This window comes from Chiloscyllium plagiosum, chromosome 11 (genome assembly GCF_004010195.1).
Source record: "Chiloscyllium plagiosum isolate BGI_BamShark_2017 chromosome 11, ASM401019v2, whole genome shotgun sequence".
Taxonomy (NCBI): domain Eukaryota; kingdom Metazoa; phylum Chordata; class Chondrichthyes; order Orectolobiformes; family Hemiscylliidae; genus Chiloscyllium; species Chiloscyllium plagiosum.
In genome coordinates this window covers 72,032,194-72,045,182 of record NC_057720.1, presented here as the reverse complement: position 1 = coordinate 72,045,182, position 12,989 = coordinate 72,032,194, and the positions used below count along the sequence as shown (strand labels likewise).

Sequence of the window (12,989 nt, the reverse complement as noted above, 5' to 3'; positions counted from 1 at the left end):
GGAAGACCAGCCCACAGATCATTGGAATAGCTGTTTCTAGTGGTAACTAAAGTATTGCTAAGATCTTCAGCAGCCGCAGAGCTGAGACAGGGTGGAGACTGACATCTCAAAGTGCTTCGTAGTCAATGAGCCATTTTTAAATTGTGATCAATATTATTCAGGTGTGAGGTCTGGCAGCCCATTTAAAGTAAAGCAAGAACATGCGGAATTTTGATGGTCTTGGCTGAAGAAACATTGAACAGGATGAGGCCATTCAGTCTGCTCAACCAGGTGGCTGAGCCCAATCCTATAAAATGTCACATCACCAACTTTCAAGCTCTATTCATAGTAAATACAAAATCGCACCAGAATAGCTTGCATGGCCAACTATTTTATGAATGGTTCAGAATCCAAATATGACTTTTAATACTTACTGACTACTGTGAAAACTACCAACCTGCTTCCTTTACGGTAACCTTGTGCCATATTTTGTCATTTCTAACTTTGCCTTTTTTCTTCTTACCTTCTCTAGGTTCATATAGCACTGCAAATCTGAACAAATGCCTCTCCAAACTCTGTGAAAACAATGCAACCTGTGAACCACACTCCGAGACCTACGTTTGCCATTGTCCAGATGCACCAGTGCCATTTACAGGGAAGAACTGCAAGGAGCTATATGACGTTTGCACTTCATATCCCTGTCTGCATAATGCAACATGCAACAGTGTTTTAGGCACAATTGACTTCTCCTGTGATTGCCCTCCAGGTCAAATTGGCCCCAGTTGTGAAACCTATCTCGGCAAATGTGCCAACACCTCCTGCATGAATGGTGCCATCTGTTTAGATGAAGCTGCAGGCTCTAGCTGTGTTTGCCCACCAGGTTACACCGGCGCCAACTGTGAAACCAATGTGAATGAATGTGCATCAAGTCCATGTGAAAATGGAGCTGTGTGCAAGGACAAGATTGATGGGTTTTTATGTTTCTGTGTGCCTGGCTACCAGGGCAGACGTTGCGAGATTGAAGTTGATGAATGTGCGTCAGAACCCTGCAGGAATGAAGCCAGGTGCATGAACGAAATAGACAAGTATATCTGTGCCTGCCCACCTGGTCTGACAGGTAAAAAGTACTTTCTAGCCAGTCTGACTATTATTTGGTAAACTGCCTTGAAGGAATTCTGCAATTATCATTCCAAAAATGCCCATCTGAATAAAAAAAAACACGTGTTTTCAGTTCTGGCGTTTAATTTGAAAAGTTAGCCGATTAGTTCGCAGAAAGTTCCTGGAATTTTGCACCAAGAAAGGAATCATTTGACCCAATAAGTTTTTGCTTCACTCTTTGAAGGATTATTGGTCCCATTCCCCTGACAGGTTTTATGTTTTCAGTTTTTATTCAAATAACATCTCAAAGTTACTTTGAATTTGCTTCTACTATCCTTCCAGCCAATGTATTCCAGATCATATCCCAGATTTAGCACAGCATCTATTCATTAATTATTAAAACAATTACATAAGTCAATACCTCTATTCCAACAAGTCCATCTTGTATTGATTAGTAATTTTTAAATGCTGCAGGTATCTTTTTTTTTAAATGAAGTCTGTCAAATTATGTAAGACAGTCCAGTTACAAATTGTACCAGTTAATTGCAGACTTTGTTTTGAAGTCTTTTTGATTCCCAACTTTGACAGCACCACTTGCATAATTCAGATGGGCAACAGTGTGTCACTCTGCTTTTCACATTTCAGGGAGAAGAGGGCAAAGAATTCAGAGCTAGAAATTCCGAAGGCATAAATTTTAAAAATAATGAGGAGTAATAGATCCGCAACTGCGGCTACGCTTAAACTCACTCAATAATTCACAATGACTGTATCCAATTTTTGATCGTTTCAGCAACACACACCATTACCTTTGTGGTCTTTTTCATAATGAGAGTCATCCAACATGCTTCTCACTCACTGGGGCCATGAGTCAGGGAACTTAGAAAAAGAGAAGCTGTTCCCATTAGCTGATAGCACAAGGATGACAGGACATGGATTGGGGATGGGAGGAAGAACCTTTCTTATGTAGTGAATGATAATAACCTGGAACTTTGCTCACAAGGGCAGTGCAAGAGAAGATGAGGACGATTTCCAAATTAGATTGGATGAACTCTTGAGGGAAAATAAACTTGCAGGACTACAAGAATAGAACAGGGTAGGGGGAGACTGACTAGATTGCTGAACTATAGAACTGACATGGTATCAATGGGCCAAATGCCCTTATTCAGAACTGTAAGTATTCCATGAATCTAATTGCAGTTACAGCTGGATTGTACCCCAATCTATTTCTATAGATTCTTCATGGGCATTGCCCTGCCAATAAATATTATAAAAGGTGAGAAAGTACCAAGTAAGAATTTACTAGATTCACAAATCATCATTTTTCCTATTTTTAAGAGGTACTACATAAATGCAAGTTACTGCGAGTATGCACAATTTGACAAAAGGGAATTCTGAGATTTTACCAACACTGACAATCATAAGTAAGTTTGCAGATAACATTAAAATAGGCAGTATCACAGACAGCGAGAAAATTGCAGCATGACTAGCTGGGGAAGTGGGCCGAGTAATGGCAAATGGAATTTAATATTGATAAGTGTGAGGTCTCGCATTTTGGAAAGTCAAATCAGGGTAGGAGTTTCATGGTGAATGGTAGGGCCTTAAGAAGTGTAGTGGAACAGAGGGACATGGGATTTCAGGTACATGGTTCTCTGAAAGTGGAGTCACAGGTAGACAGGGCACTGAAGAAAGCTTTTGGCTCACTGGCCTTCATCAGTCAGGGCATTGAGTACAGAAGTTGGAAAGTTATGTTGCTGTTGTACAGGACATTGGTGAGGCCACACTTGGAGTGTTGTGTTCAGTTTTGGTTACCTCGCTATAGGAAGGATGATCCTAAACTGGAAAGAGTGCAGAAGAAATTTAAAGGATATTGCCATGACTCAACGGTCTGAGCTATAGGAAGAAGTTGGACAAGCTAGGACTTTTTATTTAGAGCATAGGAGACTGAGGGGGGATATTATAGAAGTGTATAAGATCATGAGAGGCATGGATGGGGGTTAATGCTCTAAGTCTTTTTCCCAGGGTTGGGGAATTGAGGATGAGAGGGCATTAGTTTACATGTACAGGGGAAAGAATAAAAGGGAATCTGAGGGGCAACTTTTTTACGCAATGTGTGATACACATATGGAATGAGCTGCCAATGGAAGTGGTTGAGGCGGGTATATTAACAACATTTAAAAGGCATTTAGACAAATGCATGGATAGGAAAGGTTCAGATCAATATGGGCCAATTGCAGGGAAATAGGGTTAGCATGGATAGACATTTAGTTCAGAATGGACCAGTTTGGACCAAAGGGCCTGTCTCCATGCTGTAGGACTCTATGACTGACTCTAATTCATAATGCCATATGTCCTATTATTAAAAAAGCAGGATAAATCCAACCTGGCCAATTACTACCCCATTATTCTATTCTCTATCATCAGTAAAACAATGGAAGGGGTCATCAAAGGTACAATCAAGTAGCATTTACAAGCAATCACCTGATCACTGGCACTCAGATGAGGTTTCTCAAGGCCAATTGGCTTCTCAATTTATTAAAGCCTTGTTTGAACGCAGACAAAAGAGCTGAATTACAGAGATGAGGTGAGGTTGATTGCCTTTGATTCAATTCCCCCAACCACTCCCTTTCTGATATGACCATCCTTGGCCTCCTCCAGTGTCAAAACAAACCACAGCGCCTATAAGAGGAACAACACCTTATCTTCCGCCTGGGCACCGTGTAACCTGGAGGACTCAACACTGAGTTCTCCAATTTCATATAATCTCCCTCCCCATCCTCTGACTCCCTTCCTAGTCCCTCCCCCTCCCTGCCACCAAACGTATTCATTCCTCCCATTGAGCATACCCTCTATCTGTCTTCACCCATCTCCACTTCACCACCCTGCCCCCACCACCCCCTTTATCTGTGGCTCCCCCCAGACCCACCCCAGTCCTGAAGAAGGGTTACACCCAAAACTTTGATTTCTGATGCTGCCTGGTTTGCTGTGTTCTTCCAGTCTCCTGCCTGTCTACTTTGAATTCCAGCATCTGCAGTTCTCTCATCTCTGCCCTTGATATTAAGGCAGCATTTGAGACGGTATGGCATCAAGGGGATACAGCAAGTCCATCAAAATTACAGAAACTGGTTAGAGTCATATCTAGCACAAAGGAGGCCAATCATCCTAATCCCAGGACAGCACTCCAGGAATTCCTCAGGCTGCTGTCCTAACCCCAACCATCTTCAGCTGCTTCATCATGATCATCCCTCCATCGTAAGTTCAGAAATGGGATACTCACTGATGAATCCATAACATTCAGCACCATTCAAACTCCTGAGGCACTGGAGTAGTCCACATCTTCAGATTGACAGTGGCAAGTGACATTTATGCCAATCAAGTGCTAGCTGACAGCAATAACAAGAGAGAATCTAATCATCCTCCAATGACTGTTAATGACATTACCATCACTGGATCTTTCCCATGTCAACATCCTGGGGCTACTTCTGACCAAACATTTAACTGGACCAGACACGTAAATACTGAGACTAACAGAACAGGCTGTGAATTCTATGGCAATGTATCTCCTGACTCCCTGATGCCTGTTCACAATCTATGATGCAAGTTGGGTCTGTGCTGGGACACACTACCTTACTTGGGTGAGTGCAACTCAAACCACACTCAAGAAGCTCAACACCATCTAAAACAAAGCATTCACCTCAGTGGCAGCCCATCTACCACCTTCGACATTTACTCCCATCCACCATACTGGCAGCAGTCGTGTATGTACCATATACAAAATGCAATGCAGCAACTCATCAAGGTTCTTCCAACACTACTTTCAAACCCTCAACCTTCACCACCGAGAAGGACAGGGACAGCAGATGCACTACTGCCTGCATGCAGTCCAACATTCAGATTTGGAAATATACTAGTGTTCCTTGACTGTCCCTGGGTTAAATTCCTAGAACTCCTTTCCTAACAACACTATGGTTGTCCCTACACCAAATGGGCTGCAGTGGTTTAAGGAGGTAGCTCACCGTTACTTTCTCTGCGGCAATTAATGATGAGCAACAAATTCTGATTTAGCAAATTATTGCATCCTGTGAAAGAACAAATTTAAAATGAAATTGGTATGGCCTAGCCACACTCAAAAAGAAATTCAAATTCAAATCTTATTATACAAAATGAAAGAAGAGATGATAATATAAGGAATGAAAGCAATCCAGATTCATAAGGATCAAAGGCTCAGAGTACACCACATGTTTATATGACATGGTTATTTCGAAGAAGCAGTGATTACTTTATATCTCTCCTTTTATATTGTAATAGTATTAACTAAGTGTAAATATAAATTGTAGCTATTGCTACAGTTGTACCAAAACCAGAGGTTCCCAAGCTGTCTGTTATTTACAATGCTTAATTCATATCTTTTTGTGTGTCTTATCATGAAGCTGTTTCTTTTCTAAGTGCCATGATGATCGTCTCAGTTGCTGATGTTTTGTCCTATCAATCTCTTTGAGTATTGCATCAGCTTATTGGAACTAATTTTGGAAACTACTATAAAATGGTAATACTGGATCAGCCTATTGTTCAGCACCTCTCCTGACCTGAATTCCCATTGATTTTCTGTTGTCATATTATTGTCACAGACTGCTTTCTCAGCGAAAGCAGTCGAGGCAGCAGTTCATCATGCTGGATAAGGAGCAAATGGGATTGAGAGAAGAATAACTTCCTAAGTCCTCCTGAAGTCTTCCTGTTCTTTTTTTAGACAATGGGAAAATTTGACAAATGTGAATCCCAAGTGGGATTCTAACCAAATCTCTACAAATCTTGGAGCTTCCGGATCACTGGGAAGTTGTAAGCTTAATTTGCTATTATTAAGGGTGTCCAACAGTTGACTCTTTTGGGGTACTATAATCATGTATTCATTATTGGGTTATGTATTGTAGGAACAAATTGTGAGCTGGAAATCAACGAATGTTTGTCACAGCCGTGCCTGAATGAGGCAACCTGTCACAACCACTTTGCCAGCTACAGCTGTACGTGCGCACCAGGATTCAAAGGCAGGGACTGTGAAATAAACCTCGATGAATGTGCTAGTCAGCCATGCCAGAATGGAGGGCAATGTACAGACAAAGTAAATGGGTAAGTTATAAAATCAAGGCAACTGTAGATACAGGCAACAGCCAACAAAGGACATCAGCTGCTCAATTCATGTACACATGGGCATTTACACCTGAATGTACAGCAAATTGAATACAAAACAGTATGGTGCTCTCGAAAAGGGAACTGGGGCGTGTGTGAAAGGACAAGCAACTGTGCAACCCTGTAAGTGGTTAGAAGAATCTTAACTAAGGCATGCAGCATCTAAATGGAGTATGAGGTAGAATATTGAGTCCATGTAAAATTGTGTGTAGAAAGCAAAGTAATGAAAGGGAAAGGAAAAATATACAAAGAGAAAGAGATAAAAGACAGAAATAAGTAAAAGTTGTGAAGGTCAATGGGTACATATCATAGAAGTACCCAGCTTCATAGGTTCTACATGTTTAAACGCTGAGACATGATATAACAAAGCTTTAGGAGGAGCAGAACAACTCAGGCAGCAGGTTCCTGATTTCTGGGTTTAACGGCAGATGTGGCTTGTGGAACTGGCTGTTTCATATACATTTTAATAATAGCAAACCTCATTGATATGCTCACTGTAAAATCCAGGTTCTGACTATTAATTGATCACAGGGAGTACTACTCAAGTTTAACAAAATATTCCAAAATTTTCTGAACTTTGTGGTCAGCTTGCACTTCAAATTTGCTGAATTTTTTTTAAAAACCTAAAGCGAAAAATTTTGCAAGTTGGAATATAGAGTTTTCTAAAATTAAACATTAGGGACTTACAGATCTTGAATTACATTGAAAAGGCAATAATGCTGTCACTTTGTAGCTGTATAAAAAGTGGAGGTAAAAAGAGGCACTTGGAAAATTTTACTTTTTGAGACAAATGGTTGCAAGTGTGAACTCAAAGTGTCAAGCATTCAGTGTTTAATTTATGCCTTTAAAAGTAGCAGGAAGAAAGCATTTGCAAAATTCTTTTTATGTTTGGGACAAATGCAAACCATTTGTCACAGGGCTCACAGCATCAACTGCAAATGACATTGCTCTGTCTCCATTTGATTTACATGGGTTGTATCAAGGACCTGTAACCAGTCAGAAGGCGGTTGGCAAACACCTTTGCCATGATGATAGTAGTCATCTGGGATGCTGCAAATATATCTTATTTCAAACAAAGTCTGTCTGATGTGATAAGCTCCTGAAAGAGAACAAAGAGTGAAAGGGCTGATTGCCAGTCAGAACAGTTTACCTCAGTTGAGCTTCAGCAGAGGGCAAAGAATTATTAGTGTGTCAATAAATCATCGTTTTTTGTTATCTTCTGACTGTTTTTGATCAATTTTCATTAATTTCAAAATCTTTCCTAAAAACACTTGCTGTATCTTAGTTCGACTATTACTGCTTTGAGTGACTTAGAATATGGAAATAGTGAACTTCTGAATTTTCTACAGCTACATATTTTCATGTATAGATTACATTTTATTCCTTTCAATGTGAAGTGGGACTACATATTGCGTAATTTGGTAAATAAAGCATTGTCAATCCGCAAGTAATTCTGTTACGTGAGTACTGGGACATCGATAGGTGTAAGACTCTGGTTGTTGGATTCTATTTGGTTTCAATTTAAAACTGAGAAGAATGATTGAAAATTTGCTGAGAGAGGAGAAAAGGTTTAAAATGTTGCAGTCCTTAGTCAGGCATGGATTACACCAAACAACCCAAAAATAATAACCATTGATTCCAACAATAGCATTTCTGCCTAGATGTTAAAAACTCTATTCTCACTGGTTACTAATCCTTAGCAATATCCAAATCAAACTAACACTATATTGATCATATTGCAGATATAGCTGTGACTGTGTGAACAGTCAATTCACGGGTGTACATTGTGACATCTATGTTCCAGCTTGTTTTTCACATCCCTGCCTCAACAACGCCACCTGTCAGGACAATATTGGAAACTACACTTGCCACTGTTGGACAGGTTTGTATGAACCCTTTAATTTATATGGCCATCAATATCAACAAAATTTGACTTACAACAAAAAAATTGTCTCATGCACATAAATTTATACAGACTTAAAATAAACTGATTTGGGGAAATTATAAACGAAAAGTTTTGTGTGTATGGTGTGGTCATCTGTTTGGGGGAGAGAGAAAGGGATGAAATCTGGTGAGGCGAGTGAGGCTGAGATGGGAAGGAAGAAAGCCCAAGGCCAGATGAAAAACTGAAGTAAGTGAGGTGCTTAGATGCAGCAGAATGGAAGGGAAACGGGTGACAAGAGGCGATGGAGAAGGGTGATCAACATCGGCATTGTGACGACCCCAGTCAAACGGGAGAAAGAGGGTATTGTGTTTGTTCCTGAAAATGCTCAGATTGATGCCTTGGACGACCATGCTCCTATTTTACAAATGGAGGGTGGAGAAGTTTATGAAGGTGACTAGTGTCTCAGCCACCAGATAGGGAGCCAGTAATGGAACCCACGGTGCCTGTGAATTATGAGCACATCAAGTAGCTGACATGGATCAAAACCTTTAGAGCCGCCTGCCTATTTGAGGCCCTTTTGCTGAGCAGCGCCACTGGGAATACGGTGTCTGCTGTGGGAAGTACATGCACTGGAGGCCCAGAATCACAAAGCAATCCAGGCCTGAGGAAGTGATAGTGGGAGGAGTTTCTTAGGGCTCAGGTCACAGGACTGGAGCTCCAAGATGTCCTCAATGTAATGATTGTAACAAGGTCAGCCAGCGGGACCTCATAGAATATGTGTTCCCCGATTGGGGCTGTTAATTTGGTCCAAGCTGTGATTAACTGATGGATAAAAAGAGGAATGTCAGAGATACTGATACTCCACAAGCTGACTCTGAAGAAACAGTTCTAACGTGGTGTGTAAATAAAAGCTGACTTGGTGGATACCAGCCTCTTTGGAGTTATTTCACTCAGCAAATAAAGACAAGGGTTTCTCAGAAGCAAATAAAAAACATCAAACTTGCAAATAACACATACTGATCTAACTTGTATACCTTAAAATGAAAGTCTATTGTGACCAGTATGTTTATTATTGGTTTTTACCCGTTTTTCTCTCTGGACTTTCAGTGGGACCTAGCTCAAGTCCCACCATGATAGGGTCTAAAAATATCTGGGATTATGAGTTTAATGATACTCATGAGACTGTTGTTGATTGTCAGAAAACCAGCCTGGTTAACTCGTGTCCTTTCAGGAAGAAAACTGCCTACATGTGACCCGGGACCCACAACCATGTGATTGACTCTTAACTGCCCTCCGAGCAATTAGAGATGGGCAATATATGCTGGTCTAGCTAATGAAGCTCACATCCTATGAACGAACACAAAAAAACTGACTCCCAACTCTTTTCACAATGTTGGCCCCCCTCAATCAGCATTGAGTGCCTTTCAATGGGTGAACACTACTCCTATCACAACCCACCATATGCCTAGAACCATGGGAGACCATAAACAACCCAAAAGAGCCTCCTTGTCATGCATGACTAAAGGCCCACTTGCCTGTCGAAGAGGTTTTTAAGTGAGCATTAATAGACAGTAGATGAAGAAAGCTGTCCATGGGCCTTCTCACCACAGACGTAATCTGTGTGGAGGTGGGAAGGTGGTAACTTTTCCATCCAACTCCATCCCACCTGACTAAATGACATTCCTACTTCCAAACACACTCAGGTGAAAGGGTATAAAATACCAGAAATGCGTGACCTGTGTTTCACTCAGGCAGACTAAGTTGTTGTAGTTACAGAACGTGACTCTCCATTTGTATCTATTTGTAAACATGAAATGCTATCAGAGGGAAGGCAGGTACTTGACCTATACAAGGTGAGTCAGAAAGTGTGGTGGTGGAAAAGCACAGCTGGTCAGGCAGCATTTAGGAGCAGGATATTTCAGGCATAAGCTCTTCATCAGGAATGTGGGGAGGCCCAAGCGAGTTAAGAGATAAATGGGAGGGTTGTGGGGCTAGGGGGAATGTAGCTTGAAGGGCGATAGGTAAATTCAGTTGAGAGGTGATGGTGATAGCTCACAGCGGGGGAGGGGTTGGAGTGGATAGGTAGGACGGAAGATAGATAGGTGGGACAGTTCAATAGGGTGGTGCAGAGTTGGAGGGTTGGATCTGGGATAAGATAGGGGGAGAGGAAATAAGGAAATTAGTGAAGTTGATGTTGATGCCGTGTGATTAGAGGGTCCCAAGGCAGAAGATGAGGTGTTCTTCTTCCAGGTGTCAGGTGGCTAAGATTTGGCGGTAGAGGAGGCCCAGGACTTGCATGCCCTTGGTGGAATGGGAGGGGGAATTGAAGTGGTCTGCCACAGGGCAGTGGGGTTATTCGGTGTGTGTGTCCCAGAGATGTTCTCTGAAATGTTCTGCAAGTTGACCACATAAATATTACATCTACCTACTCCTCTAGCAGTGGTTTAGTCACTGAGTAGCTCAGACACATAGCATGGGACAGTTCAATCCCTGCTCTGTGTGAGCTGGTTGTTGAGTGCAGGTCAGATTGACAGAATTCCTCTCAGTAGCATTTAATGTGCCTTAGAGGAGGAATGGAAGGCAGTTTGATCAATATAACATTACAGTCCTACTTCTTTGCAGCAGCTTTTTGAAATCATTATATCACTGAATTAAATACCTTCTAAAATATTTTAAAGTTCATAATTTTGCATCTAAATTAAATCAGGATCAGTTCTACACCACAAGCTGATATATTGTAAAGTCTACAGTTACTATTTCAACAATATCAAAGCAAAAACCATAAAATAAGTCCATGCGCATTTTGGATAAATGCGCATGTTGATCGATAATTCAAATCTCACCTGCACAGGATCTGATTTTCTTTTTGGAATTTCAGATCAGAACACAGGTCCGTTTTATGGAGTTCTTACAGACACTGGGCATATAGATAGGAGGATAAAGCTTATACGAATGTGTCTGGAAAATCTTGATTATTTTAAAACATGCTTGCAAACAACACAAGTACAAAAAGTGAATATTATCACTTTAAAGGGTTGCCTGAATCATGCAGCAATGTGAAATAAGACCAATACTGTCTTGGTCTATCAACTCCACCATTATTAATATATCAATGTTACAGTGGGTGAGTAGTAACATAAGCTGTTCCCTATCTCCAGAGCAGCCATATGTCCTATATATCACTGCTGTGTTGGATTCTAGTGAAACTATCAGCAAATGTGCATCTTATTGTTTGCCAATACTCAGACACTGTCAAAAGAACTAGTGAGGCTGAGCATTCACAAAGATAGGTTTGACAGAAGGATAGTCTTTGAGTTGAACAAAAAAGTGTTTTATCAAAATGTAAGACGAGAAAGGTTTGTTTGGACTAAAACTAGCAGTGATGGTCAAGTATCATTCTGGGCGTTCCCTCTTGTGTACATATACCTTATTCTGAGTCAAGGCTTCTTTTTTCGTGAGACGGTGAAACGTCACCGATGTAGCATACAGCAGAATGGAACATCTGATTCCTAGGTTCTGGAATAGCAATAGTGGAAGGGTGAGAGATGGAAGAATTGATGATTTTGTCACACAATACAAAAATGGAAAGAAGACATAGACTCAACAAAAAGAGGTAGAGACAATCAACATTAAGACAATTAAGACAGCAAGATTACAGAAAGGAGATTAAGAGAGAATGTATTAAAAGGAAAGAGGACATGCAAGAAAAAGCAGAGGAAGGGTTGGAAATATGAAGCCATTCCTTGTTGCTGGGTCAAAAGAATTGGAATTGCAGAGCAGCATTGTGGGTGTACCTCCACCCCATGGACTCCAATGGTTCAAGGAGGCAGCTCACTCCCACTTTCTCAAAAGCAATTAGAATGTGCACTAAACATGGGCCTCTTCATCCATGTCTGCACACCATGACCAAATTAAAGAAAAGGAAAATGATAAAAAGAACACCCATGCAGTTCACTGTTATTTCTGTAACTCAATTATCAAAAGTTTTTAAAAAGTTAGAATTTAGTTACACTACTCATCTTCTTCCCTTAAGCTCAATTTCACCTCACAACTCTCAGATGGAAACGATTGTCTCACCATGTGTTCCTGATTGGTCTATCAGTGGGAAAATTATTATAAATATTAATTTTGTGATTTATGCAGGTTTCACAGGGACACACTGTGAAATTGATATCCATGAATGCTTCAGTAATCCTTGCCTCCATGGAGGGGAGTGTATTGAGCTCTCCTGGAAGAATATGTATGGAATTGGATCAGAATTGCCTGCAGTTTTCAGCTATGAGCACGCTGCTGGCTACATCTGTAAATGTCAGCATGGATTTACCGGTAAGCTCACATTATATTATCACAAAAATGTATTCTTTGCTTTGTTCCCTGACAAATAATGCTCTCCTGTTGGTTTTACATGGTTTAGACATCATTAAAACTTGTTTATTTGCATGTTAATTTCACAATGCATTCATCTTTTTATTTAATGCTGCTGCCACAGTATGTATCGTGTTAAAAAAAATTGGATGTACATGAGCTCTTTGCAGTGTAATTTATGGCCAAACGCAATAAAATGTAGTTACGATCCTTTCAAGAGATGGTACAATAGCCAACCTAAAGCCGACAGCTAAAGCATGACAAACTATACCGGTCATTATTCCGTAACTCATTGGCTTACCTCTCCTTGTAACTATCGTTCAATTGGTGAGACACACCAAAGTTATATTGTTGGTCAGACTAGAACTATGGTAAAAGTTTGTACGGAATTAGTCATGTGAAAAAAAATCCCAAGTAGAAACTGGATGCAGTTCATTACAAAATAGATATGCTTGCAAGAGTTACTTGATATAAATGGATT

General features: G+C 40.6%; 1 protein-coding gene across 3 annotated transcripts in view; it reads left to right on the top strand.

Annotated features, from left to right (window-relative positions):
* crb1 (crumbs cell polarity complex component 1) overlaps positions 1–12,989 on the top strand; it is a 123,265-nt gene that overhangs the window by 29,486 nt on the left and 80,790 nt on the right. For all 3 annotated transcript variants that reach the window (XM_043699794.1, XM_043699793.1, XM_043699795.1), the window contains exons 2-5: positions 512–1,096; positions 6,003–6,198; positions 8,001–8,140; positions 12,287–12,469. In XM_043699794.1, the coding sequence (XP_043555729.1) occupies positions 512–1,096; positions 6,003–6,198; positions 8,001–8,140; positions 12,287–12,469 (1,104 nt within the window). The remainder of the gene's footprint in view (positions 1–511; positions 1,097–6,002; positions 6,199–8,000; positions 8,141–12,286; positions 12,470–12,989) is intronic.